Here is a 27322-nt window from a genome sequence, read left to right on the forward strand (position 1 = left end):
TGAACTTGCGCAGTTCCCGGTCAGTAACTGGAGGATCCTCAATTCTTACTCCCATTTCTCAGATGCGGAAACTGGGTTAGAGACGCCGGCCCAGCTCGGGGCACAGAGAAAGGAAGGGTGGGGAAAGTCGCCGGGCCCCTCCACCCGGCCGCATCCGGAGGCCTCGGGGCTTCCGGGCTTCCGGTCCCCTTGCCCGGCGGCCTGGGCTCCGGGGACGTGCGCGCCGTGTGGGGCGCGCACGCAGGGCGGGGCGTGCGGGGGCGCGCGCGTGCGCAGGCGTCGCGCGGAGGGACTAGGCAGAGCCGCGGAATCGCCGCCAGGTCGGTTTTCTCTCCACGCTGCCCGTCGCGCCGCCAGCCCGCCCGCCGCCGCCGCCGCCGCCGCAGCAGCCATGGGAGTGCAGGTGGAGACCATCTCCCCCGGAGACGGTGAGTAGGCACGCCCAGCGGCCCTGGGGTGCCCTCGCCGCCGCGCGCATCCGCTCACCGCGCCCGTCTGTCTGTCTCCTTAGGGCGCACCTTCCCGAAGCGCGGCCAGACCTGCGTGGTGCACTACACGGGTGAGTCCACGGGCCCGCGGGGCGGGATGGGGGGCGGCCCGTGGGCGGCCGGCGCGGCCTTGGGGCAAAGGCCCGGGGCGTGGCGGCGGCGGGCCCGCGTGGCCAGAGGCTGAGGCCTGGGCGGCGGCATCGCCCCCGAGGGGGCAGCCTTGGGCCTGCGGAACCCTGGACGGTCTCAGCCGGCGCGTGCGAACGCTGACCGCGAGCCGGACGTGATCCTGCCTTTGGAAAGCAGTTCTGTGCCTCAGGTGCTGCGGTTCTGCCCACAGTACAGATGGGGAAATTGAGGTTTGGGGAGTCGAAGTCGCCTGTCCAAGGTCACACGCTTGGGACTGGACAGAGCTCTGGCCAAGGACCATCAGAGAGGATTTATATCATTTCTGTGTCCCAGTTGACACCCTATTCCCGCTTCCGCCCCACCCTTCGCTGGAGATAAGAAGGGCGAGGTAATTCCCGGTCCGTGGGAATTCAGCCTCTTAGCCGGGGAACTCGCGCTGCGCTGCGGGTAGGGAAACGTCCACTTTCTAAGTCTTTGCTCTGGCGCATCCTGGCCTTGGGGTATCTGGATCTGCCCGGTCTTTTTCCTCCTCTTACTTTTGAGTCACTTAACAAATCCAAGCCTCAGTGGCAGTGATGGCCTAGGCTGACAGAACATGTAATTTAGCCCCCGCAGCCCTTCCAAGAGTAGGGGCTTATCCCTACACTAAAGATAAGGCAACCGGGGCCCAGTTAGGGTAACTAACAGTACTGTAAGCCAAAAGAAATATTAGACCCTCAGCCAGAATTCTAACATGATGGTCATATGCCTTGAGACCGTCTTTTACTCCATGCCCTTACAAGGTCCTCCCTGCGTTGTGTTGGTGGGGGCGGGGGTGGGGGGAGGCTGAGCAGGCGCAGACTTCTCGGCTAAGGGGGGGTGGTGCTGGTGATTGGTGTAGCCATAGTGTTAATATGAACAACTTTCCCTCCCCTTCCTCTCCCTTCCCACCCTTTCCTCTCTTCCTCCTCCTCCTTCCTCCGTTTCTTCTTCTTCCCTCCCTTTTCCTCCTCCTCCTGGGTAGTAGGCAGTTCTGATCCTGCTGCTTAGGGATAAGCTGTGCCCTTCTCTCCCAGATCAGGAGGGGAGCCCCCTGCCGACTTTCTTTTGGAAGGAGAAAAAAAAAAAAAAGGCAGCTAACCTTCCCCCCTCTGATACCCTTTAGTCTCTGGCTTTTTATTCCACTGGCCCTTCTCCCTAGGTAGAAAAAGGGGCAGGGGGTGGAGGGAGTTAGGGACTGGAACTTTTCAAAAGGGTACCAAAGGGGGACGTATTGAAACCTGTCTTTGTAGGGAAGTGTCTCATGCCTGCAAAGGAAACTGGGAAAAGTGGGTTTGATGTTTTAAACAGCTGTCTTTGTAGACCACGGTCAGCACCTGAGCCTAGGAGGGCTCGTGGAGGAAAACTTGTCAGTGTGGTTGTTTTTGATCTGTGAGATGAGAAGAGTAACCATGGCCTTTTACAGTGCTGGGTGAGTGGGCAGTTCTTTCAGCTCCCACGGCCAACTGGGGCAGAGACTGGGACTCGGAGAGGTGGCTTCTGTCCCTTTCTCTCCTCAGTGGGTGAGTCGCCGCATCAGGATAAGTGGCTACACCTGTCCCACTCCCAAGCCCATGCCCCTTGTCCGTGGCTCACTCATCTTTGGTGCTGATGGCAGGACTGGGCACCAGCATGTAGGTAGCACCACATTTCACCGTGCCTCTTGGTGAGATGTCCCCACACAGCATGCCTGGAGCCTTTCCCTAAGAAAACAGATGGTCGTGGGACCCAGAACACCATCAGGGCTCCCAGTGCCTCTGCTCCAAGTCTGTGTTTTCCTCGAGGGTGGCACCCACCCACGCGTTCCCAGAACAGCAGCAGGACCCTGGCATGCATTAGGACAAAAGCGTTCTTTTTTATTTCATTTTCGATAAGCGCTACAAAGAGGCCCTGGTGAGAAGCCAGCTCTGCCTCATGCTCACAGAATAGGCTGTTCTGGGGCAGGCGGCTTTGTTTCTGCGGGTCTTTGCCACCATCCTCCCAGGAAGAACCTGTTTGAGACCTGTGGGGGCGTGAGAAGAATGGGAAGGCGCTTTGAGATTTCATCTGTAGCAGTAAAGGCTTTTAAGGCACTGGGAACAGAATCCATCTCGAGGGAGCATGGTGGGGAGTATCATAAAAATCTAAGGGTCCTCAAAGGTAGGGGACCCCCTGGACCTCGAGAAGGGAGAACAACTTCTCCTGGTGCCCCTAGTTTTCATCTCTGCTTTTCTGTACCTGGCTGCCTCAGTAGTCTCCTGTGACGGCCTTCGTTTTTCTTCTTCTCCCAAGTGGTGGGTGGCGGAAGTCCCTGCATGCCCACCCAGCCTCCTCCCTTGCCCCTGGCCAGTTTCTCTGTCACTTGTGTAGCTCCCTCAGAGTGCCTGGCTGTGTGGCTCCCGTGGTTACAGCTCCTAGGAGGGAGAATCTGATTGACCCAGGTTCGGGTTGGGTGAACAGTCTAGATCCAGTCGGCTCTGGCCAGGTGTCTGCTACTGCTGATTTGGGGCCAGATTGAGAGAAACAGCAGTGGAAGAAAGAAGGTAAAACCCCCTCTCAGCCAGCAGAGTTAGGCATGGCACAGACTCACTCCGACTACATGGATGTTTTAAATGCTGCTGGTGGCTGCCACTTGTAGCCTGGATGCTATTCTCCAGGCTCCTTCTGGTGCCTTCTGTGGCCTCTAGCAGAGCACAGTGTGAACACAGCCTCAAAAAAAGGCCTGTGCCATTGGCACAACATTGGAAGTCAACTATACTTTTAAAAAAGTTTTAAAAAAGAAAAAAAAGTCATGTGCCGCCCGTTTGTAGTGCCAGAAGGGAAAATGGAAACTTTGCTGTCACCAGCCAAGCACCTCCTAGTAGCATGACAGGCAGGCGTTGAGGTAGGAGGCGGAGGTGGAAAGGTAACCTGCCAAATCCGTGCCTTGAGGATCAGGTGGCTTCTCATGGCTCCCCCTGCCTCCAGGAGCTTCGTCATCTTTGCGGTTGAGCTTGTCTTGATACACAGCTAGGCTTACGTCCCTTTTACTCACATCAGCAGGCCACGTGCCTGCTATTGTCAAAGCAACCTCAAGTGGATTGAGGAATTCTTTTTTTATAGTTGACATCCTGTCCTTGGGACTGGGTTTAAGTTGTCTGCAGCCTGGCTTCTGACTGAGGAAGAAACTGAGGATCCCTCGGTGTATCTCCTCAGGAGGTCCACTTGGAGGGACACTGCAGCTCCCAGGGCGGGAGTGGTCACTTTTCTGCAGTTGTGGTGGTCCGTCTCATCCACCCCCCGCCCCACACACGCATGCCCTGCACACACACGCACACACACACACACAGCTTTCCTTTAGCTTCTGTCATCCCTCTCCTCTCTGCTTTATTCCACCCACTCCCTGCTGGCTGTTTCTTGGCTGATGATCTGGTGTCTGGAGGCTCACCCCCAGCAGAGACTGCTCAGATGGCTTCCCCCGATGTGCGCTGTCTTCAGGCAGACAGGCTGTGACTGTTTGGGCAGGGCCCTGCCAGGACCCTTGTCCCTCTTATAGCAGGTACTTATTGAGCAACAGCAACCAGCAGGCACTAGGGACGTGGCCCATGAATGAAACAAAGACCTGATCTAGTGGGGACAAGACTAACAGCTGCTCAGGTGGTGAGCAGCTCTGTGGAGAGAGATTAAAGCAGAGTGAGGTCCTGGGAAGGGGGCTTGATGTTTTTAGTGAGGGTGGTTGGAAAAGACCTTTGACAAAATGACGTTTTATTTGCCCAAAGGAAGATGGGGAGTGAACGGCGTGGCTGCCTAGGGGAAGGGTACTCCAGGCAGAGGGAGGAGCTGGCTCAGGGACCCTGAGCCTAGAGCCCGCTTGGTGTGTTAGAGGGACAGTGAGGAGACCAGAAGGCTGAAGAGGATTGCGTGAGGGAGAGGTTGGGAAGAGATGAGGTGATGGTGTGGCCTTTTAGGTTATGAAAACATCGGCTTTGTCTCTGAGTGAGATGGGAGCCCTTAGAGGGTCATGAGCCAACTTGGATGTTAACAGGACCCCTCCCTTCTGGCTCCTGTGAGGACATTGGACCGTTGGTGGCAAGTGCAGAAGCAGGGCCCTGCTTGTATCCCAGGCGTAGAGTATGCCAAGGGTAGGTAGGCGGAGGTGGTACCTGGTGGACAGTGATCCCCAAAGAGTATGTAGATCCTTTGCTGGGTTCAGATAATAGTCTGGGCAGACTGATCCACTTTTCTCAGCTTCCAGGTGCCATCTGTAAATGGGGGTGATAATGCCTGCTGTGAGGAGTTGCTGGCCATGAGCACCTTCTGGCGGGGGGTGGGGGGGGCAGCAGCAACGGAGATTGCGCATACTGTCATTAAAGGTCCCTGCGTCCTAGGCACTGCGAGATGTATTGTCCTTGGCCCAAACCTATAAGCACTGCCTACAGAATATATTGGCTAAGGAAGCTGCAGCTGTTCTTTTTCATTAGTGTTTGCCATTGTTTCTTGGTGGGTATGAGAGGAGCAGGGTTGGTTGGGCTCCACCGGCTCAGCTATGAGAGCAAGTTAAGGTGTCAGTCCTTTTTCCCCTCAAGTTTCCTTAACATAATTGGATTTTAACATTTTGAAAATAGACCTTGCCATGCAAACATTATTTTCTTTCCTCTGGGATTGTGATTACCAAAATACAGAATCACACGGATGCCACCATGAGAGCAGAAGAAGGCTCGTTTGTCTAAAATGAACCAAAGACCTCATAGCATTCTTGCGTCTATGTGCAACTCTTGTTCGTGAAGGTATCAGACATAGAGAAAAACAAAGTAGAATAATACATACCCATGCGTCCACTACCTAGATTCCGCAGTGGCTGATGTTTTGTCATATTTGCCATTCCTTTCTCCTTAAAGTTGTAAGTGTAGATGGGTGTCATCTATGTGGGGTCTTTTGCTGAGCCTCGTACATTGCAGACATGATGAAATTTCACCTCTGAGTACTCGCACAGATGCTGTAAGAGTGAGAATATTCTCCCTATCCTACTGCTGGTCACATCCGAGGACTTTTTTTTTTTTTTGGTCTTTTTGCCATTTTTTGGGCCGCTCTCGCGGCACATGGAGTTTCCCAGGCTAGGGGTCGAATCAGAGCTATAGCCACCGGACTACGCCAGAGCCACAGCAACGGGGGATCTGAGCCGTGTCTGCAACCTACACCACAGCTCACGGCAACACCGTATCCTTAACCCACTGAGCAAGGGCAGGGATCGAAGCCGTGACTTCATGGTTCCTAGTCGGATTTGTTAACCACTGCACCATGACAGGAACTCCACGAGGACATTTTACATGATTCAGTAGTATCTAAAGCCAGATTCATACTGAAACTACCCCAGTTGTCTTCAAAGTGTTTTTTTAAATAGCTTTAAAACAAAAAACCCAGAATTCAGTTGAGGTTTAGTGGGATATTACGTCTTCAGTATCGATGTAGAGGAATCTTCACAGCTCACTGCCTTCCTGGAGAGTAGCTCATTATCACACAGTACACCCCGCATCTGTCTCATTGTTTTCTTCTTCTGTTGTTGTCTGACCCCTTCCACCACCTTGATTTCCTGTAAAGCAGATGTTGAAATGTCTAAGTAGCTTGCGGTTAAAACATCTTAGTGTGACGATTTCTTCAGTGACGCCCAGTACTTCACATTGGGCGTGCCTTGGGGAACATCAGCATGGGTCCTGCTAAATTTGATCTTTTTGTAAAGGCGCATTTTACCCTTGGCAGTTAGTGGGCGATCTGTGAGGCGCTTGGACATCCTGCACGCCCTGCTCCTTGTCAGCCTTTCACCTCCTGGTTCTTACCCCAAGTGATGGTTCTTACCTGAAGAAACTATTTCATTGGCATTTACAAAGGGATCATTTAAACATTTTTTTCATATTTCTACAGTTACTAACCACTGTTCTATAGTTACCCAGGGTAAAGCTTAATTCTTTCGTTTTAATTACCAATTCTGCTTTTCTTTTAGAGCTGTACCCGAAGCATACGGAGATTCCCAGGCTAGGGGTCGAATCGGAGCTACAGCTACCAGCCTACACCACAGCCACAGCAATGCCAGATCCAAACCACGTCTGCGACCTACACTGCAGCGCACAGCAACGCCGCATCCTTAACCCACTAAGCAAGCCAGGGATCAAACCCGCAACCTCATGGTTCCTAGTCGGATCGGTTGCTGCTGCACCATGAAGGGAACTCCTTAATTACCAATTTTTTTAAATCAGTAATTGGTTCTGTTGTCAGCCCCAGTGGTGACAAGTGACTTTTTCCTCCTCTATTAATTTGGTTTTTTTTGTGTACTAGGAACTAATACATCTTACTTGGAGCCTTAAGATATTGATATTCATTATTCCTTTTGATACTCATTTTGTCCCAAATTTGGGCAGTAGGAGCCCCTTCAGGCTGGCTCAGTACCTTTTTGACATGCTCCCACTATGTTTAATCATTTCCTTGGTTTCACTGCTCTGATTCTGGCATCAGTCATCTCTCCAAAGAGTTCTGGTTCCTTACAGTGGGGTCTCATAGACTTTTTTCCATTAACAGCTTTGTTGGATGTAGTTTATACCATAAAAGTTTTAACTTGAACATTTTTGGTGGTTAAAAACCAATTTTTGTGAAGGAAGTACTGATTGAGTTCATTGTATACGTAAACTGAAGGTCATTTGTCTGCCTTGGAATCTCCTCTGAAAATAGTGTTGTCACCTGCTATCTCCATGGAAAAGGCCAGGGGCGTCTTGGGTAACTTAGGCATGCATCGTCCAGTTCTCTCTGTGGTGCTTATGGCAGGATTGTGTTTATTCTTTTCTTTTTCTTTTTTTTTTTTTTTTTTTTTTTTTTTTTGTCTTTTTGCCATTTCTTGGGCCGCTCCTGTGGCATATGGAGGTTCCCAGGCTAGGCGTCGAATCGGAGCTGTAGCCACCAGCCTACGCCAGAGCCACAGCAATGCAGGATCCGAGCTGTGTCTGCAACCTACACCACAGCTCACAGCAACGCTGGATCCTTAACCCACTGAGCAAGGCCAGGGATCGAACCTCATGGTTCGTAGTCGGATTAGTTAACCACTGAGCCATGACGGGAACTCCCTGTGTTTATTCTTATATCTGTTTTTCCTCTCCTGTTTTTTTTTTTTTTAACCTAATGAGGAACTCAATTTAGTCCTTAACATTTGTTCCCTCAGACCCCTTTAACTTTGGCCAGATAAATTGTAGCCACACAAAAAGGAGGAGGAAGGGGAGCGAAAAGGGGAAATAATCAGCTTCTGGACGCTGCTGTCTCTGCTCTCGTTGCCTTTACTTTTCCCCTCCCAGGAGCTCAAGCCACCCTGGGCTGTATTCAGTTCCTCAGACACACCAGGCTTCCCCCCAGGAAGGTCTCTGCCCCAGTGCTCAGCTGCCCGCTCCCCACCACACGGCAGGCACCCCGTCAGTGGGTCTCCCCTGACCCTTGGCTAACATGCTGTGTCACACACGCACACCTCTGTCTCCAGCAAGGTGCCTGTCCTCTTCCTTCGTCACCTTCCTCGCCGTCAGGCTGTGCGCACTTACATCTGCTCTTTCCCCAGGAGACTGCAGGCGGCCAGGCCATGCAGGCGGTCTTCCCCTGGGTCTCCACGTCAGTGCCTGGCTTCAAGTAGGTACTCATTGACTCTTTCACATCATCAGTTAGGACGTGGCATTAGCCTCTGGCTGGAGTGTGGAAAGCCCACACTCCTATTTGCATTGGTGGTATACTTCCATTGCCCTTAGGGTAGAATGAGAAAGAGAACCCTTGCAGTGTTTTGGACTCAGCCCAATCCCTGTGGATTAATAAAACTGTGGGGAGTTCCCGTCGGGGCGCAGTGGTTAACGAATCCGACTAGGAACCATGAGGTTGTGGGTTTGGTCCGGGCCCTTGCTTAGTGGGTTAACGATCCGGCGTTGCCGTGAGCTGTGGTGTAGGTTGCAGACGCGGCTCGGATCCCGCGTTGCTGTGGCTCTGGCGTAGTCTGGTGGCTACAGCTCCGATTCAACCCCTAGCCTGGGAACCTCCATATGCCGCGGGAGCGGCCCAAGAAATAGCAACAACAACAACAACAACAAAAGACAAAAAAAAAAAAAAACTGTGACCACTCCTTCCTCTCTCACCTACACACACAGGTCAGCGCCCCACAGCTTTCCCTGTCATTCAACAAGTGTGTTGGGAGCCAGGGCGGGGGAGCCTGGCCTTGCCCTGGCGTTGCCTACCTTGTGGGGAGCGCCTTCCATTACCAGGGAAGTGCCTTGAGCAGCCCACACCTGGGACCAGGCATGCCACACAGTCTTGGACGTGTATGGCTCAGTCAAGGACTTGCCAGTGTGTGCAGTGGCCTGGAGCGTGGGAATGGTGCCTTTGATTTTTCTACAAGTACTTTATTTTCTGCAAGTACCATTTATTACGTGCAAGGCATTGTCCTGGGTACCGAGAATATAGGAGCAAAGAGTCCCTGCCCTTGTAGGTCTTGTAGCGGGAATGACAGATGACAAGTAGGATTAATAAGCAAACGCATTAGATACTAGCCAGTAAGTGCTAAGGAGGGAACAGGAGAAGGTTGAAATTTTCGATGGAACCGTGAAGGCCTCAAGTGAAAGAGAGCTGAAAGGGGTGAGGGAATAATCTGAGGGAACAATCCATGTGACTGGGTGAGAGCATTTTAGGCAGGGAACAGCAAGGACAAAGACCCTGGGGCTGGAGTATCCTGAGTGTGTGTGTACAGAACATAAAACTGTGTTCTCTGCGTGGAAACATTTGAGAGGAGGCAGAGATAAGCCAGGTGGTGCAGTGCGGTGGCGGCTCTGACAGCCTTGTAGGCCATTTTAAGGACCTCGGCTTCTACTCTGAAATGAGGAACTATGGGAGAGTTTTGAACAGAAGAGTAATTTTACAAGAAGATCCCTCTGGGTGCCATGTCAAGTTTAACTGTAGCAGGGCAGAAACAGGGAGACGAGGAGGGGTTCCTATCATAAGCTGGAGCCAACCTCCAGAATTCACGCCTTTAACCATTCTCCCCTGCAGCTTTCTGCTTCTGTGTTTTCTGGAAAACAGAAAAAAGAAAAGAAAGCTAAAGATCATGCATGTTTCTATCATTTCCAGGTCGCCTCTGTTGAGTAGTGTGTTTCCTTCCGTGCGTCTCCTCCCCAGCCCCACGAGACGTAGCGTGGCAGTCCTCTTATACTGCAGTGAAGTAGGGAGTGGCAGGCCGTGTGTTCTGGTTTGCATCCTGCAAGCCTGCTTGTTCTTCCCATCGTGGTGAGCCTGCCTGAAAATAGACTTTTGATCATAGAATCTAAAGGAATTTAACCAAAGGTCAGAAGCGTTTTCAGGTAACAGACGGAAAATATTCCTGCACTTTGTGTGTTGGGGAGGCAGAAGCTGGTTCTCTCTTTGGGTCAGCACTTGACTCTTATCATAGCATGTGCACGGGACTCTCAGAACTGCAGTTCAGGAAGGTTGTCCTGAGTTCAACCACAGAGCCCGAGAAATGGAACAAAGACATAAGCTTTGAATTAATGCCTCAGTATGTAGAATTTCTTTCACCCATCGTGATTGGGACAAGTAGATAGTTGATATGTTAATCATACAAGTGGCATGGTTTCTCTAAACACTTTGTTTAAATCCAAACAAATCATTTAGTAAAGGTCTTTCTTTTAGGATGGTTCTTCTAGCGGAGTTTTGCAAGGTTCTTGCAAAAACTAAAGTTGGCTTCTTTTATTTATTTTTTGGTTTTTTTAAGGCCGCACCCACGGCATATGGAGGTTCCCAGGCTAGGGTCTAATCAGAGCTATGGCTGCTGATCTCCACCACAGCCACAGGAACGTGGGATCCAAGCCATGTCTGCAACCTTCACCACAGCTCACAGCGATGCCAGATCCTTAGTCCACTGATCAAGGCCAGGGATTGAACCCGCATCCTCATGGATACTAGTCGGGTTTGTTAACCGCTGGGCAACAACGGGAACTCCCAAAGTTGGCTTCTTTTAAAGTAGAGCAGAGACTGTTGTGAGGTCACCTAAGTGCCACACCTTTCTACGTTTTTAAGGCTGCTTTTTCCAAACAAACCTTAGTCTCATCCCCACACAGTTATTCACTAGCAATATTTTTTAGTGAGTCAAAAAGTCAGCTAGGACCACTCTTTTTCTATTCATTTATTTACATTACCATTTCATTGTATTTTCTATATTCAGTAAATATAATTCACAGAAAAGGATTTGGGAATAAACATAGCTCACTGACCCCTAGAAAGCATAAAACTCACATGGGCAAGGAGGAGTGAGGATGAGCTAGAGACAGGACATGAAGGCGCTTCCACAGCCTGGGGCTGTGCAGGCTGTGGTTTCAGTGAGTTTCTGGCATGGCAGTGAGGCATTAAGTAAAAGCTAGTTGACAGAGCTTCTGTATATAGTAAGGAGGCAGGACAGCTTAGCCTAGGTCAGTATGCCCATTTGTACCCAGGTCAGTACAAGATTCATCGGCTACTGAAAACCACATTGTGAGCCATGAGGCTTAACCACAAGTGGTGAAGCTCTAGCCCTCCAGGTGCTTTCTTGAGTCATCATCCCTTACCTAGTTGATGGTATTTGGGGCAAGGGGCTCCATGTCTGTTGGATTATAAGTGAACTAGTAACCCAGGGGTGCTCCTGAATCTCCACATGCTGGCCCTGGGTCTTAACCACTGCTTCTGTGACAGGGACGCAGTCCAAGGGTCCTTTGCACAGCAGCTGCTGGCCAAGTCTGCCTCTGCCGGTTCCTTTGGAGTGGGAGAGCCTTCCGTAAAGGCAGCAACAGCTTTCTGAGCAGGAGAGAGAGGCCGTCGGGGAGATGAGATGGAGACTTTTCTCCATGCTCGTGCTCTCTCTTTAAGCCCTTCTGCTCCCTCTCCAGGGATTTGAGTCCGGTTCTTCCCAGCAGTTGCTCCCATTTTAACTCTGTGAACAGCTCTGTGCCAAGTTTGGGAGGAGACCCAGGCAAAGGTAACACCGATGGCATTGGAACCTGAGGCTGCTTTAACAGTCCCTCAGGCTGCCATAGCTTTCACTCCTTTTGTGGTTTGTGCTTTTCACTGGGGTCCCCCACATTTTCACATGTTCCCACTGATTAGTAATTTAAAAGTGCCAAAGTGAAAACTGCCATTCTGGGATTACCCCTCAGGTCCTTCCATATAGGGGAGGGGTCCAGATACGGAAGCCTGGAGTTTGTCCTACTAGTCTTCAAACGTCGTGCAAGTGGAGGAAATCCAGAAGTGCTCGTGAGGCCCCTGTTGAGAGGGCCCAGGGTTTGAGCTGAGTGCCACAGGGACATAATCTGAGTCCGGTCTGTGACCTCAAGCTGTCTAGTTCAGAGACAAGAACTAATTCTTGAAATCAAAAAATACATAGCTATCCTAGGCAATTTCTGGGTCATGAGGTATAGTTTTGTGTGTAATCAGAAATGAAATCGGTTAGATCTGCAAATAGAAGGTCATGCTGGTGATCCAGGTTTTTGCTAAGAGTGGCCTTTGGAGCTCAGAGAATGCCAGCTGTTCTGTCTGAACTGTAACCTCAGTTGCCTTCTCTCGGCAGAGTGTACTTTCTCTAGGAAATTACGCTGCTAACTTGGCAGGTAGTTTCACTGTTCAAGGGCTCCAGGTCTTGGCACAGAGCTGTTCACAGAGTTAAAATGGGAGCAACTGCTGAGACTTGACTTGCTGCCTGCTTTACCTGCTCCTTCGCAGAGGAAGCACCTGCCACATGCTGCCAGGTTGGGTGTAGGAGGTGGACATACGTAGGATTTTAGTAAATCTCACTATTCCCCTTCTCCCCATTTTTTTTTTTTAAATAACAGTTTTATAAAGGCATAATTGACATCCAGTAAACTGCTTTTTTGGTGCGGGGGAGCTGCAACCACAGCATGTAGAGATTCCTGGGCCAGGGATTGAACCCGAGCCACAGCACTGACAACGCCAAATTCCTAACTGCTAGGCTGCCAGGGAACTCCCATATACTGTTCATATTTAATGTGTACAATCTCATAAGTTTTAAAATGTTTCTTTGTTATTCTTTGAAACCTCCCCCTTCCCATCCCAAACAACTACTGATATGCTTTTTCTGTCTGCATAGGTTAGTTTGTATTTTCTAAGGTTTTATATAAATGGAATCATATAGCATGTACTGTTTTGTCTGGTTTCTTTGACTCAGTATAATTATTTTGAGATTATGTTGTTCCTTATATCAGTGGTTGATACTTTTGTGTGTGTGTGTGTGTGTGTGTGTCTTTTTTTTTTGTAGGGCCGCACCCGTGGCATATGAAGGTTCCCAGCCTAGGGGTGGAATTGGAGCTGTAGCTGCCCATCTGCGCCACAGCCACAACCACAGCAACACGGGATCCAAGCCACATCTGCAACCTACACCACAGCTCACTGCAACCCACTGAGCTAGACCAGGGATCGAACCTGCGTCCTCATGGATGCTAGTCAGATTCATTTCCGCTGAGCCACAGCAGGAACTCCAGTACGTTTTTCTTGCTGAATAATTGTATGGATATATTCGTTTTTCACCAATTGGCAGATGTTTGAGTTGTTCCAGTTATTGGCTATTACAAGTCTGCTCCGAACATTTGTGTGTGTAAGTTTTTTGGTATAGCCATAAGCTTCATTTCTCTTGGATAAATATCCAGGAGTAGAGTGGCTGGGTCAAATGGGAGGTGTATGCTTAACTTAAACTGCCAAGCTATTTTCCAGTGTGGTTTTTCTGTTATATATTCCTACCAGCAATATGTGCAAATTCCAGTTCCTCCACATCCTCGCCAGAATGTGATATGAGCAATCTTCTCATTTGTACTTATTCTGATCAGTGATAATAATCCTGGTGGTTTTAATGTGCACTTTTGTACTGATGATAATATTGAACATCTTTTCATGTGCTCACTTGCCATCTTTTATCTTTTTCAATGGAGTATCTGTTCACATCTCCTGCCTCCCCCCCCCCCCCCCCCGCACCTTTTTTCATGGCCACACCTACAGCATGTGGAAGTTCCCAGGCCAGGGATTGATCCCAAGCCACAGCAGCAACCTGGGCAATGACAACAGTGGATCCTTAGCCCACTCTTCCAAGAGGGAACTCCTCTTCTGCTCTTTTTTAATTGAGTTGTTTGTTTTCTTTTTGAGTTTTGAGAGCTCTTTATATATTCTGGACCTAAGTCCTTTATGAGATGCATGCTTTATAGAGATTTTCTTCCAGTCTGTGGCTTGACTTTTCATTCTCTTAAAAGTATCTTCTAGGAAGTTCCCATCATGGCTCAGCTGTTAACGAATCCGACTAGGAACCATGAGGTTGCAGGTTCGATCCCTGGCCTCACGCAGTAGGTCAAGGATATGGCGTTGCCATGAGCTGTGGTGTAGGTCGCAGATGTGGTTCAGATCCTGCGTTGCTGTGGCTGTGGTGTAGGCTGGCAGCTATAGGTCCATTAGACCCCTAGCCTGGGAACCTCCATATGCTGCAGGAGCGGCCCAAGAAATGGCAAAAAGACAAAAAATAAATAAATAAATAAATAAATCTTTGCCTAACCCACAGTCACAAAGATTATTTCCTTATATTTTCATCCAGAAGTTTTATAGGTTTAGTGCTCATTTAGAGTTGATTTTTTAGTTGATTTTGATTGTGGTATGGAGTATAGATCCAAGTTTTTACTTTTTTGCCTGTGGATATACAGTTATTCCAGCCCAGTGTATGTTTTATCTCAGGCATCGGAGTTTTGGTCTCTGACAGTTTGGCATGAATCTTACTGTCCTCTGCTAATTCTGACATCGCTGATAGGTCTGGGTTGGTTTCAGTTAACTGACTGGTCACATTGTGGGTTACTTGGAAACAGTTTGATCCTTTTGGGTCTTTTATGATTTGTTACCTGGCTTTGGGGCTAATTATTCCTCACTGCTGAGGTGAGGTCTTCCTGGGTGTCCTACCCACTACCTCACGAACCGTGACTTTCTCCAGTCTGGCTGGTGGGGGACAGACACTGATCCTAGCCCTGGGTAAGCTGTGAGCACTGCTGGGTCTAAACCTTTTGGATGATTCTTTTCCGGGCGGTGAGTGGTTTTCTCAGAGACATGCATTGACTGGTACTGTGCTGAATACTCAAGGGGAACCCTCTGTAAATCTCTAGGGATCTCCCTCTAGAGCTCTCTCCTCCCTGGTACATGTCCTGTGGATTTGGGCTCCATCCCACTTTCCTTTTCCTGTGAGCTCTTAAGGGTGTAAGCCGGGGCTGTCATAGAGCTTGCCTTGTTTAGGTTCCCATCTTTCAGGGATCACTGTTGTGCATTGTAAGGTCCAGAGTCCTAATTGTTTTAACTCTTGTCTGGGTATTTCCTTCCCTTCCCCTTCCCTTTCCTTCCCTCTTCTCTCTCTTTCTCTTTTGGGTTGTTTGGGGTCTTTTTGTTTTTATTTTTGGTTGTTTCGATAGACGAGTAAACCTGATCCCTTTTCTTCCCGCTTGGCCAAAACTACATGTGTTGCTGTCACAGCTTCTCTTGTATTCTACATTCAACACTGACAGTCCTAATTCCCTCTCCAGAAAACATCGTATGCACATCCATTCCTGCTTCTTAACGGACATGGCTTCCTCTCTTGCATCACTGCAAATTATAGCCAGATATATAGTGGCCTCTTGGGGAAGCCCTTTTTCTAGCACCTCCTAGCTTCTTTAGCCTGTGCCAGTTGGGTGACATCCTGCTCCGATCTTAGGATATCATTTACCCTTTGGACTCAGATTATGGGACATCCCCTCCTCACATGTAAGGAAGCCGACCGTTACCAGCACCAGCGCCTCATCCCTCCCTGGGAAGATTTCTCCTCCAAGGAAGTAGGTGAGATTGGCAGATGGCGACTGGGCTCTGAAGTTCTGGAGTGAGGCTCGTGTCCTCTTCCCAGGGACAGGGGCTCATCTGAAATAGGGTAGGAGAATAAAGATCCTTGGCCGAGCTCCTGCTTAAAGCCCTTTTACTTAGCCCTTCTTTTTTTCAGCTTTTACGGTTTCTTTTTGCTCCTCGGTGACCCAGAAAAGCTTAAAGGGGACATCCTCCCAGACCCACAGTTTCTGTGCTTAAGAGCGTCCACTTCTCCTGACTGGCTTGCAGCAGGGAGAGGCTGAGTCTCAGCTTGTGCTCCCAGCCCAGTGCCAGTCAGACAGTCGAAACATCTCCCCTTCAGGCAAAGCAGGATGGATGCACGTAACATCTAGAAGTTGCTTGGCAGTGATTTGATCAGGAATAAAAGGAAAGTGTAGGGAGTCTGTCTCTGTACTCAGTGATTTTTACTGCAGTCCAAATACCATTTTGCTCTGGTTGGGAGCATGTTCAAATTTGGTAGGAAATAGTGTAATTCCTTTGGAGGTATACTGTGTTTTTTAAACCGAGTTGCAGCTCATTAGTGTGTCATAAAATAAATCTAGGGGATCACAATCAACAATCTTTTAAGAAATGGGAAGTGCATCCCACATATTAACTGTTATATGTAAATTTTGTTTGATTTATAGACATTTATGTGGGTACTGGGTCCTGACACTGGTCTGTCATCATAGTCAGTGATAGCTCTTACTGATGTGAGTTGTTGAGTTCCATTTCTTTGTTACTTCTCTCTTGGCAGCACTACAGTGTTTTACTAAGTGAATGTCAAGAGATTTACCTCATTCCAGTTAGATTACTTTCAGCTGCAGGTAACCAAAAACATGACTTAAGGCAAAGCAGACTTTTAATCACCTCAGAATGCAAGTCTTAAAGGAGGTGGTTTGGAACTGGTTCAGAGCAATGGGGTTCTTGGCTGACATCATGGTTACAAGATGGCTGCCATGGCTCCAGACATCACATCCCCACATGACAGCATTCAACAGGAAGGGAGGGCAGAAGCTTTTTCTGGGCGTGCTTCTTTTTTACCAGTGAGGCAGGTCTTTTCTGCAAGTCTCAAGTAGACTTCATGGTTGATCCAGGTGCGTAGACGAGCCTGTCCGTCTACCCCCCACCATCTCCGGCATAGGAGAAGGTCTTGGATGGATGCCACGTCATCGTCTGGGCTAGGCTGTTCCTGCTCCCGGAAAGTCGATGTTCAGTTAGAGCGGAGGATAGGGGTGCTGGGTCTGAACTTTCCAAGGGTCTGGAATGTGCCATAGCCGGGGTTTCAGGTGCTCCCCTGGGCATGTTTTCTCTGTGGGTTTTGTCCAGCAGCCTTTGCAGAGAGGACTCAGAGGACAGGGACCACCCTTCCATCCTTGGCTCTTTCCCATGGGCCTTCCTCACCTAGTAACTTGTCCATTGTGGCTTCTCAGGATGCCCCGAGGTTCTATCGGGGTCTCCTCTAAAGAGCGCAGACCAGGAAGAGGCCACTTCTGGTCTTTAGTCTCTATTTTAGCTCGTGGTCCCCAATGCGCTAAATCAAGCCTTTTGCTAGAGCCAGACCCCACTACCCACTGGCTCTGAGCCTTAGCGTCGATTTCCTTATTTCTATGACAGGCACTCTGGTGGATGGATGGAAAGGCTCCTGCCCAACCAGGGAAAGGATTCTGAGATTCCTGGCTGTTCAGTGCCTGCGCTCACCCTTAGTGCCGAGTTCACCTGGGGTGGGGTCAGTGTATGGCTTAAAGGAACGTCTATGGGGAGTATTGTGGAAAATGGAGACTTTGTCTTCACCCAGTTTCTCATTTACAGGAAACTGTACAAGTCCTGCCATTTGTCATTTCTTTGATCAGATAATGATTGTGTTCTGGTAAAGAAAGGAGCTACATGTACAGCCCAGCGTGTTAGTACTGGGGCGCTAGTTCCTGACACTCCGTCCTGTCTCCCTCTCAGTCCTCAGCTCCAGGCTTCAGGCAGTGTCAGCGCCCACTCTGTCCCAGGATCCCAGGACATCTGTCTCCCCTCCCACTCTGTTGGGACAACAGTTCCTGTCCCCCTCCCTGCTCCCTGTTTCCTATTTTGTTTAAATAAAGTCTGGTGGCTGTGGTACAGCTCTCAGTTGATCTCTGCTTCCCCATCCCATCTCCCAGTGTCAACCATTGTTTTTAGGTTGGGATTTCCCTCCACCTCTAGAAACATACAAACACAAGATAATTCCGTGTTTTGCTGAGTCTTATGAGTGATACTTAGAACCATGGTGTGGGCCTACCCTCACCTCCAGTGGAATCAGCTTTGTGTTCGTTATTTGTTGACTACCAGCTGGCCCCTTCCAGTCCGGGGTCCCAGTATGAGAGTTTTCAGGACCTTGGTGACAGCTGTCACAATTGGCTGGCGGTGGCTTCCAGAGAAACAACGTGCTGCTCTTTTTTGAGCAAGGAGTTGCAGTGTCTGTCTTTTATCATGACACTCACCCTCTGGCAGCTCCGTCTCTAGAATTCCCCCTCTTGGTGGCAGGCGCCGTTTGGGGTTATCTGGCTTCTGGGAACCACATAGAATGAACATGGTTTTTGGATTTATAGCCTAGCTTTACTGCTTCAGCAAGTTACTTCACTTCTCTCTGCCTCAGTTACTCCTGTGGGACGGAGGCAGTGCTGTGGGGAGGATTGAAGATGGCTGTGTGGGAAGTGCGCACAGTTCTGCCAAAGTGGTTAGCAGTTCACTGGTGCGAGGTTTTCAGTGTCTTGTCCAGTGCTGCTTCTCCAGTTTGCCAACACCAGTTAAGTTCTGACACTGCCCCCTTTTCTGTACATGATGACGGGTGAATTGAGAGAGGCGTGTGGCTTCTTGGACATGCAGTGGCTTTGAGCTGCTGTGTGTGCCCGAAGGGCCACGGTTACTCTGAGTCTGGGAGGAAAGCCCCAGGGAGCCGGAGGTCATGCCGGGAGCGCGCGCCCTCGCACCCTCTCCACACCAGGGTGGCTCTCCTGCCTCTGCTGTCAGCCGACTGCGTGGAGTCGGAGCAGAGCGTTCACAGGCCTGGCATAGAGGGGCTGTCCCAGCTCCTCTGAGGCCTGCCGAGGACACGGGAAGTCTCCTAGGACACCCTGCCAGGCCCTCCGGTGCTTGCCTCTGGGATGGGCACTCTGCTGCTGGCTCGGACTGGCCTCGTGTCATTCCTCCTCATTGCTCATGTTACACCTGCCCTTTTCCGCAGGGATGCTTGAAGATGGAAAGAAATTCGACTCCTCCCGGGACAGAAACAAGCCCTTTAAGTTTGTGCTAGGCAAGCAGGAGGTGATCCGAGGCTGGGAAGAAGGGGTCGCCCAGGTATGCTCTCCTCGCCTTTGTTTTGTTTCCTAGTGTCTACTTGAAATTTTTAAAAATTATGGTTCTGGGTAGAACATTCATAGGGTACAAAAGATGGACAAGTAAAAATTTCACTCCCAGCCCCCTCACCCAAATAACTCCTTTTATTCATGTTTCTTGTAGAACTTCTTTCTCCTTTTTTTCTCCTAGACAGACAGAACACACACATTGTTCTGTCCTTGGCTCTTTCACTTGATCCATCTCTAATACTTTATATATCAGGACATGAAGGAGGCGGAATCTGTCCTCCTCATAGTGCTTCATAGTGTAGGTGGATCTCACAGTATTGCAGGTTCAGTTCCAGACCATCATAATAAAGTGAATCTTGTGGCGAAACAAGTCACAAGAATTTCTTGGTTTGCCAGTATATATCAAAGTTATGTTTACACTGTACTGTAGTCTAAGTGCATAATAGCACTGCGTCTAAAAAAACAGGGCCAGTTTATTCTTGAATAATAAGGGGGTAGAGGCACCATCCTCTCCCCATCTCACCCCCACACCCCCAAACAGTTGGAAATCCATGAATAACTTTATAGTTGGCCCTCATCCAAGGATTCTCCTGGAACCGCTGATCAGGTAGCACTTTAGTACTGAAAAAAATTCGTAAGTGTACCCATGCAGTTGAAACCCATATTGTTCAAGGGCCAACTATACATACCTTAATTAAAAAATACTTTATTAGGAGTTCCCATTGTGGCCCAGTGGGTTAAGAACCTGACTAGTATCCATGAGAATGCAGGTTCTATCCCTGGCCTTGCTTAGTGGGTTAAGGATCCTTCCTACGTTGCCACAGGCTGCAGCGTATGTTGCAGGTGCAGCTCGGATCTGGCATGGCTGTGGTGTAGGCCGGCAGCTGCAGCTTCAGTTTGACTCCTAGCCTGGGAACTTCCATATGCTGCAGGTACAGCCCTCAAAAGGAAGAAAAAAAAAAAGAAACTTAATGACAAAAAATTCTAGCCATCATCTGAGCCTTCAAGGGGTTGTAATCTTTTTGTAGTAGTAAAATCTATGATCACATATCACTATTCAAATGTAGTAATGAAAAGTTTGAAATATTGCAATAATTAACCAAAATATGACACAGAGACATGAAATGAGCAAATGCTTTGGAAAAATGGAACCAGTAGACTTGACTTGACACAAAGTTACTTTGTTTGAAAAAAAAAAAAAATGTCTGTGAGGCACAGTAAAATGAGGTATGCCCGTATTTCCTTAGGTGGGTGTACTGTGATTTTTTTGACCAGTACTCTGTGGATGGCCATTTGGGTCATTTCCAGTACTTCAGTATTGTAAACAGTGCTGCAGTGAGGGCTCTTGAATGGACTTTATTTTATTTTTACATTGTTGCAAGTGTTCCAACTGTTGCCATAGGCAAATCCTCAGAGATGGAGTGGGTGGTTTTCATTGGCTGTGTCCACTGAATTTGGACAGGTGGTCAGGTTGCCATCCATAGGGGTTACACACTGTGACTTGCCACCAGAGGGCTGTTCCTCACAGCTCTTCCAGCAGGGTATGTTAGTAAACTTTTGGCTTCGGGACAGTCATAGTGAGTCAAAATGTCATCTCGGTGTGGTTTTGTTTATTCATTCTTTTTCAGTGCCCTCGCAGCATATGGAAGTTCCCAAGTTCCCAGGCCAGGGAGTACATCTGAGCTGGAGCTGCGACCTCTGCCGCAGCCGCACTGGGTCAGGGCTGGGGATTGAAATGGTGCCTCACAGAGACGAGCTGGATCGTCTCCACAGAGACTGCGCCACAGCGGGAACTCCCTTGGTGTGGTTTTAATTGGCGTTTGTCTTATTATTGACTGTAATGATAAGTCAGACCACTTCTGAGAGGTCATGCTCACGGAGAAAGTCATTTTGTTTGCTTTGAGTCTTTCTTCACCTCTCCCCTCCCCGTTTGTGTAAACAGCTTTTGTTCTGCCAACTCTGCAGATTCCCAGTAGACAGTAGGGGACCCGGGGTTGCCAAATTTCAGTTGGATTTTATCCTTCCACCAAGCCCAGGAATTTTTTTCTTGGCACTCACCAGGTAGAGGGGTGTTTATGGCGGCCTGAGCCCCCGGGGGCCTTCATAATTGAGTGCTGCTGCCATGATGGGTAATTAGTCTGTTTCCTCTCACCAGAGAGAATTGGAGACTTAACCAATGTGGAGAGAAAGATTTCTGTCTTCCTTTCTCTTTTCCAGAGTACACGTTGCTTTACTTCCTCTATAAAAGAGCAGTGATTTATCTCCACATAAACTGCTTGCAGAAACTAAGCCATCCCACCCCTGAGTGTCTAGGTGTCTGTTCCTACACAGCTGAGGATTGGCTGTACAAAAAGGAGAGGCTCTCTGGGGCTTACTCCCTTTGGAAACCCCTCCACCTCTACCTTTCTGTCCCATCCTGTCCCCCCCACCCCACGTCTGGCAGGCTCTTGGGTCTGTAGCCCATCCCCCATATCCCCTGCCAGCCATTGTCCACGCCACAACTCATCTTCCGTGGCTCTTCCAGCAGTGGAACAGTAATTATGTTATGTGTCCAAGAACCAGAGCTGCCACCGAGATAGTGTTAGCCTGTTTCACACCCAGGCTTGGTGACGCATGATGGGTGTTGGGGAGATGCCCAGTCACCCCTACGCCCAGTGTCCTTTGGGTCCGTCAGAGCACTGTCACTTGTGAGAAGTCTGGGTGGTCTGAGAGCTACAGGGAGCATCTTTTAAATCCTTCACAGAGGAGTTCCCATTGTGGCTTATTGGTAACGAACCCGACCAGTGTCCATGAGGGTGGCGGTTCTATCCCTGGCCTCACTCAGTGGGTTAAGGATCCAGCATTGCCGTGAGCTGTGATGTAGGAACAGACACGGCTCAGATCTGGTGTGGCTGTGGTGTAGGCCAGCAGCTGCAGCCACGGCTGTAGCCCTAAAAGACATCTTTTAAAAATCTTTCATAGACTATTTCTGTAACAAATGAGTTGATGGCGGGGTGGGGAGAAGGGTTGTCTTGTATCCCATTTCCCGTTATTGTTGTTCTGGTTTTCTGTCTTTACAAGTCTGCGGTCCTGCCGCATGCACTCTTTCGGCAGCTAGTTTTTTTCATCTAACGATGTATCTTGGACATCTTTCTGTGTTGGTATAGTTAAGACCACTCTGTTCTTTCCGAATATTCCCTGCATTCTCTCTGGTGGCTTAACCCATGGGGCCTATGTACCTATGAAACCACACCCCTTGCAGTGAGCATTTGGGTTGCTAGGAGATTCTGGAAGTGGAATTGCTGGGTAAAAGTATATGATTATTTTGAAGTATATTAAGCCAGTATCCTTATAACTGTCCTTACTAGCTTGGTCCAGTGTGTCCCAGTTTCTGCAGGGAGCTGTAGGAGGTAAGCCAGCAGCTTTCTCTTCAGTCACCATCTCTTGGGCTGGGTCAGAGCCAGGAAGGCAACATGGAGACTTAAAAGCCATAGGTAGAGGGTGGACATAGAGCAGAGAACCTGCTCACTGTTCTGTTCTCCCCATAGAAAAATACTTGTGTTACTTGTGTCCTTCCAAAGGTGTTTTCTGTTTAGGCAGGTAGGTACAAATATATAAATACGTCCCTCTTGTTCACACAAATGGTAGCATACTGTACATGCTACTTTGTACACCAGAAAATAATACTTCTCTTTTAGTTTTTCTGTATTTCTGAGTATGAGTATAAATATAGAAAGAACAGAAAAGTAGACTAGACTTCCCCCAAATATTACTTTCTTTGGTGTTTTCTTTTAAAGCAAAGTTTTGATCAAAATACTCCTTTTTCAAGAGTGTGCATGCCTCAAGTGACAGGCCACTGAAGGACTAGGTGGTGACACTTGTAGAGTGTTGGCTGCTCAGTCAGGTCAGGGAGACCTGGGCAGAGAAATTGAGGGCCTGACCGTTCTGTTCTGGGAGTTGAGAGGGATTTTATTTTAATCTGCTGTTGGGCCTTTGGAGCAGATGCAGGGCTCGTCCAGGCTGACTGCCTGCTTCCACGTCCTGCACTGTGGGTGCTCGGTGCCCAGGCAGCCACGCAATCACTGGAATGTCCCAGTCACACCAGCCTAGGCAGGGGACACCTTCTGAAGGAGACAGTTGAGGAGTGCCTCCAGCTCATTCATCCTTCCTTGCTCTTTTCACAGATGAGTGTGGGTCAGAGAGCCAAGCTGACTATCTCCCCAGACTATGCCTACGGTGCCACTGGGCACCCAGGCATCATCCCACCGAATGCCACTCTCGTCTTTGACGTGGAGCTTCTAAAACTGGAATGACAGGAATGGCCTCCTCCCTGCGCTCCCCATTCTTGGGTAAGGAACTTAATGCCAAGGGACCTTCCTTTACCTGTCTTTGCTCCTGCTCAGTCAGGCCCAGCATGTGATGGGCGTCAGAGAGAACCGAGAATGCCCTGTCATTCCACCTCCGCCAGCTGGCCTCAGAGTTTTGTTTTCAGTGTATACCTTGGAAAGGGATGGCCTGTGCTCTCGAAAGAGTATGTGTACCGGAGGGAGCTGGCTTTCTGGAAATATGGAAGGACAGGGGGAAGAGGGCTGAAGGGCTGTGAGTCACCCTGGCCTAGGCCTCCCCCACATGCTGCCAGAGAACTGCTGAGAGCTGCTTGCAGGGATCTTAAAGGAAAGCCCAGGGACGGAGCCAGCAAGTTACAGGTTCAGTGAGTGACCGGAGACTGCAGCCTCAGTCTGCTGGACGTGGGGGAACCAGCTGAGGGCTGTGCACGTTGGAGTCCCTGGGGAGCGTTTAAGGTTCTCTTCCTGCCCAGACCAGTTAACAGGAATCACTGGGAGTGAGGTCCAAGCCTTCAGATTCTTTAAAGCCCCCCAGTGATTTCTGTATGCAGCCGGCTTGGAGCCCCATTGATAACAGGACACTGTACTGTTAGCTGCCCTGGTGGGCTGTGCCCATCCCGCTGTCCTCAGCAACAGAAATGTAACCTTAGGTTTCAAAAAACACAATGGGAGTTCCCGTTGTGGCTCAGTGGGTTAAGAGTCTGACTAGTATCCATGAGGTGTCAGGTTCGATCCCTGGCCTTGCTCAGTGAATTAAGGATCCAGTGTTGCCGGGAGCTGTGGTGTAGGTCGCAGATATGGCTCAGATCCAGCGTTGCTGTGGCTGTGCCTATGATGTAGGCTGGCAGCTGCAGTTCTGATTGAATCTCTAGCCTGGAAACTTCCATATGGCACAGGTGCGGCCATAAAAAAGCAAAAAAGTAAATAAATAAATGAAAATTTAAAAAAAGCAACGAAGGTAAGCGGGAAAGAGGTTGCTCACCTGGGGATCCAGCCTGAGTCCAGCTGGCCCTCCTCAGCTGGAGCAGAGGGGGCGACGTCCAAGGTGAACCTTCACGGCTATTGGGGAAGGGACTTGGTGTGGCAGCAGCCTTGTGGCTGTCCCCACTGCACACAAAAAGCCCTGAGTTGCTGGAACTCACCCATTTTTTTTCCCCCAACAGATGTGCCATGGAGGGATCTGGTGCCTCCAGACGCGCACGAGTGCGCACCGGGCTTTTGCTGGCGTCGTACTCGGCTCTGTGTAAACATCTTCCCTGACCGAGTGTGTTCTGTCACTGGCTTTGCTCTTCCCCTTTCTCCTCGTATGTGTGTCGACCTGAACTATATGCCGTAAACCTCAAGTTACTCATTTTAGTTTGTTTTGTTTTGGGGTGAAGATTGAGTTTCCGTCTTTTGAATCTAGAGTTCCAGTTAAGTATTAGTCAAGTATTAACAGCACAAGCAATGGGTTAACTTTAGACTAGGAATTGGGGGTGGGGGGGCAAGAAGTTTTATTTTATTTTATTTTTTTTGGATGAAATTTTTATCTATTATATATTAAACATTCTTGCTGCTGCGCTGCAAAGCCATAGCAGATTTGAGGCGCTTTCGAGGGCCGAATTATTCTCCAAGTTGAGAGATGTCCTCGGGTTGAATTAAAAGCCCTCCCCAAAACGAAAGTGGGAAGAGGGAGAGCCTTTGCCTCCACTGCCCCACCCCCACCCTCCCCGCACACCCGCTGCCTTTTGAAAGCAGATCGTTTTCACTGAGCTGTTGGACACTACAGGTGTCTGTCCTGGGGCCAGCAGGGACCTCTGAAGCCTTCCTCGCGGCCTGGCCTTTTTTTCTTTTTCCTTTTTTTTTTTAATCCTGTGGTTTTTCTAATGGATATTCAGGACTTTTATAATCTCATAGCTATCCAAGCTCCACTTCCTAAATTTTAAGAACTTTAATCGAACGTTTAAATTGAAGGTGCTGTTTGTAGACACTTAACACCCATGAAAGCCCAGCCATCATGACAAATCCTTGAGTGTTGTCTTAAGAAAATGATGCTGGTCATCACAGCTTCAGCATCTCCTGTTTTTTGATGCTCAGCTCCCCCTGCTGACCTCAGAGTTTTCCTGGCTTCTCCTTCCCCCTCTCACCCCTTTGCTGTCCCGTGTAGTGACTTGGTGAGAGAAATTGCTGCCTACTCCCCCACCCCCTGCACTACATATGAGTTTCAAGTTTTATTATTGCAATAAAAGTGCTTTATGCTGGCTTTTCTCAGCTCATTGTGATGGTGGTTACTTTCAGGTGCCTCACCTTGACCTTTGGTGCAAGGGGGTGGGGTTGGGGTGTGATCATGGGGGTGTCATTTTGGAGGTTGTGTCTTGGCAAAAGAACTTGGAGTTCCCGTCGTGGCGCAGTGGTTAATGAATCTGACTAAGAACCATGAGGTTGCGGGTTTGATCCCTGGCCTTGCTCAGTGGGTTAACGATCCAGCGTGGCCACGTGGCCGTGAGCTGTGGTGTAGGTTGCAGACGCGGCTCGGATCCCGCGTTGCTGTGGCTCTGGTGTAGGCCGGTGGCTACAGCTCTGATTCGACCCCTAGCCTGGGAACCTCCATATGCTGCGGGAGCGGCCCAAGAAATGGCAAAAAGATGAAAAAAAAAAAAGAACTGCAGCAGGAACCTCCTTCCCCCACTGGCCTCTTGGGAGATGGAGTTGCGGGGCAGTAGATTTGCATCTTGGCCATGGAGGGAACCAGTGGGAGGTCGGGCTGGGGTCATCAGGAGCCACCCTTTGCCTGTATCAGATGTGTGTTAAATGTGTGTTCTGGGTAGAGCTCTATGCTGGGTTCTCTGCGCTTGCCAAGAAGTGAGATGCGAACAACCCAAGAAAGGAGCCACAATCCAGTTAGAGATGTGCTAACTGATCAAATGTTACAAAGGGAAGATTTGGTTTTTTGTTTTGTTTTGTTTTTTGCTTTTTAGGGCTGCACCTGTGGCATATGGAGGTTCCCAGGCTAGGGGTCGAATTGGAACCGCAGCTGCTGGCCTGCTCCACAGCCACAGCAACACCAGATCTGAGCCACGTTCTGCAACCTACACCACAGCTCATGGCAACGGCAGATCTTTAACCCACTGAGTGAGGCCAGTGGGTTAAAACCTGCTTCTTCGTGGATACTAGTTGAGTTCATTGCCGCTGAGCCATGACGGGAATTTCAAAGATATGGGTTTTAAACTGGTGTTCCTTGGTGACACTTGGTGTGGAGGTTTTTAGCTGTGTGGACGGTCTGGATGGTTGCAGCAGCTTCCCTGGCCCTACCTTGTATGTGCTAGTAATATTCACCCTTCAAAAAGAGTGGTGTCCCACAACCTTCTAGATGGCCTCTGAAATTTCCCTGGTGCAGAGACTTTGACTTTTTTTGGCCACGCCTGCAGCATTTGGAAGTTCCTGGGCCAGGAATCAAACCTTCGCCACAGCTATAACCAGAGCCACAGTGGTGACAATGCCAGATCCTCAGCCTCCTGAGCCACCAGGGAACTCCAAGAACCTTTTAAACAGAGAAGTGGTTCAAGAAGTTGCTTAATGATTTTCTTAATCTGTCCCTTTATTAATTTAAGTCACCAGAGTATTTTTTCAGGGTTATGTCTTATTTTTCCCAAAATGATTTTACAAAAATTGCCAAACAACAAAAAATTTTTCCAGTGAACACCCATATACACTCCACCTAGATTCTGTAAGCATGTCGCCACACACCTATTTATCACATATTTATTCGTCCCTCTATCAGTCTGTCCCCTTATATCACATTTCAGAATAAATGGCAGGCATCACTGCACCTTCCCCTGAATAGATATCATTAGAATTTAGTGTGTGTTTATGCTTTTGTGTCCTGAAACCCTGTCAAAACACAGAACGTCACTATCATCTCAGGGAGTTTCCTTACGCCCTTTCTCAGTCCGTCCCCACCACCCCCCCAGAGCTAACAGTTGTTTTAATTTTTTCTACCACCATGTTGCCTGGTAGAGAACTTAATTTCAGCATCAACTCATGTTGTGTCTTCTCACAATCAGACACATAGGGAAGCTGTTCGTTCTCATGGAACTTAAAGTTCAAAGAAATCTGGATCAGGGTCAGGCCTGCACCCAGCGATGCCCACATCCTGATTCCCAGAGGCTGTGAGTGCTTTTCATGGCAA

The 27322-nt window shown here is 49.1% G+C and overlaps 1 protein-coding gene across 3 annotated transcripts; it reads left to right on the forward strand.

Annotated features, from left to right (window-relative positions):
- FKBP1A (FK506 binding protein 1A) lies at positions 239–25404 on the forward strand. 3 transcript variants are annotated; one of them, NM_001038000.2, is given in 5 exon segments: positions 239–428; positions 512–559; positions 18709–18821; positions 22993–23157; positions 24318–25404. In NM_001038000.2, coding segments are annotated over 4 exon segments (327 nt in total). In that variant the 5' UTR covers positions 239–391; the 3' UTR covers positions 23122–23157; positions 24318–25404.

Source organism: Sus scrofa, chromosome 17 (genome assembly GCF_000003025.6).
Source record: "Sus scrofa isolate TJ Tabasco breed Duroc chromosome 17, Sscrofa11.1, whole genome shotgun sequence".
Taxonomy (NCBI): Eukaryota; Metazoa; Chordata; class Mammalia; order Artiodactyla; family Suidae; genus Sus; species Sus scrofa.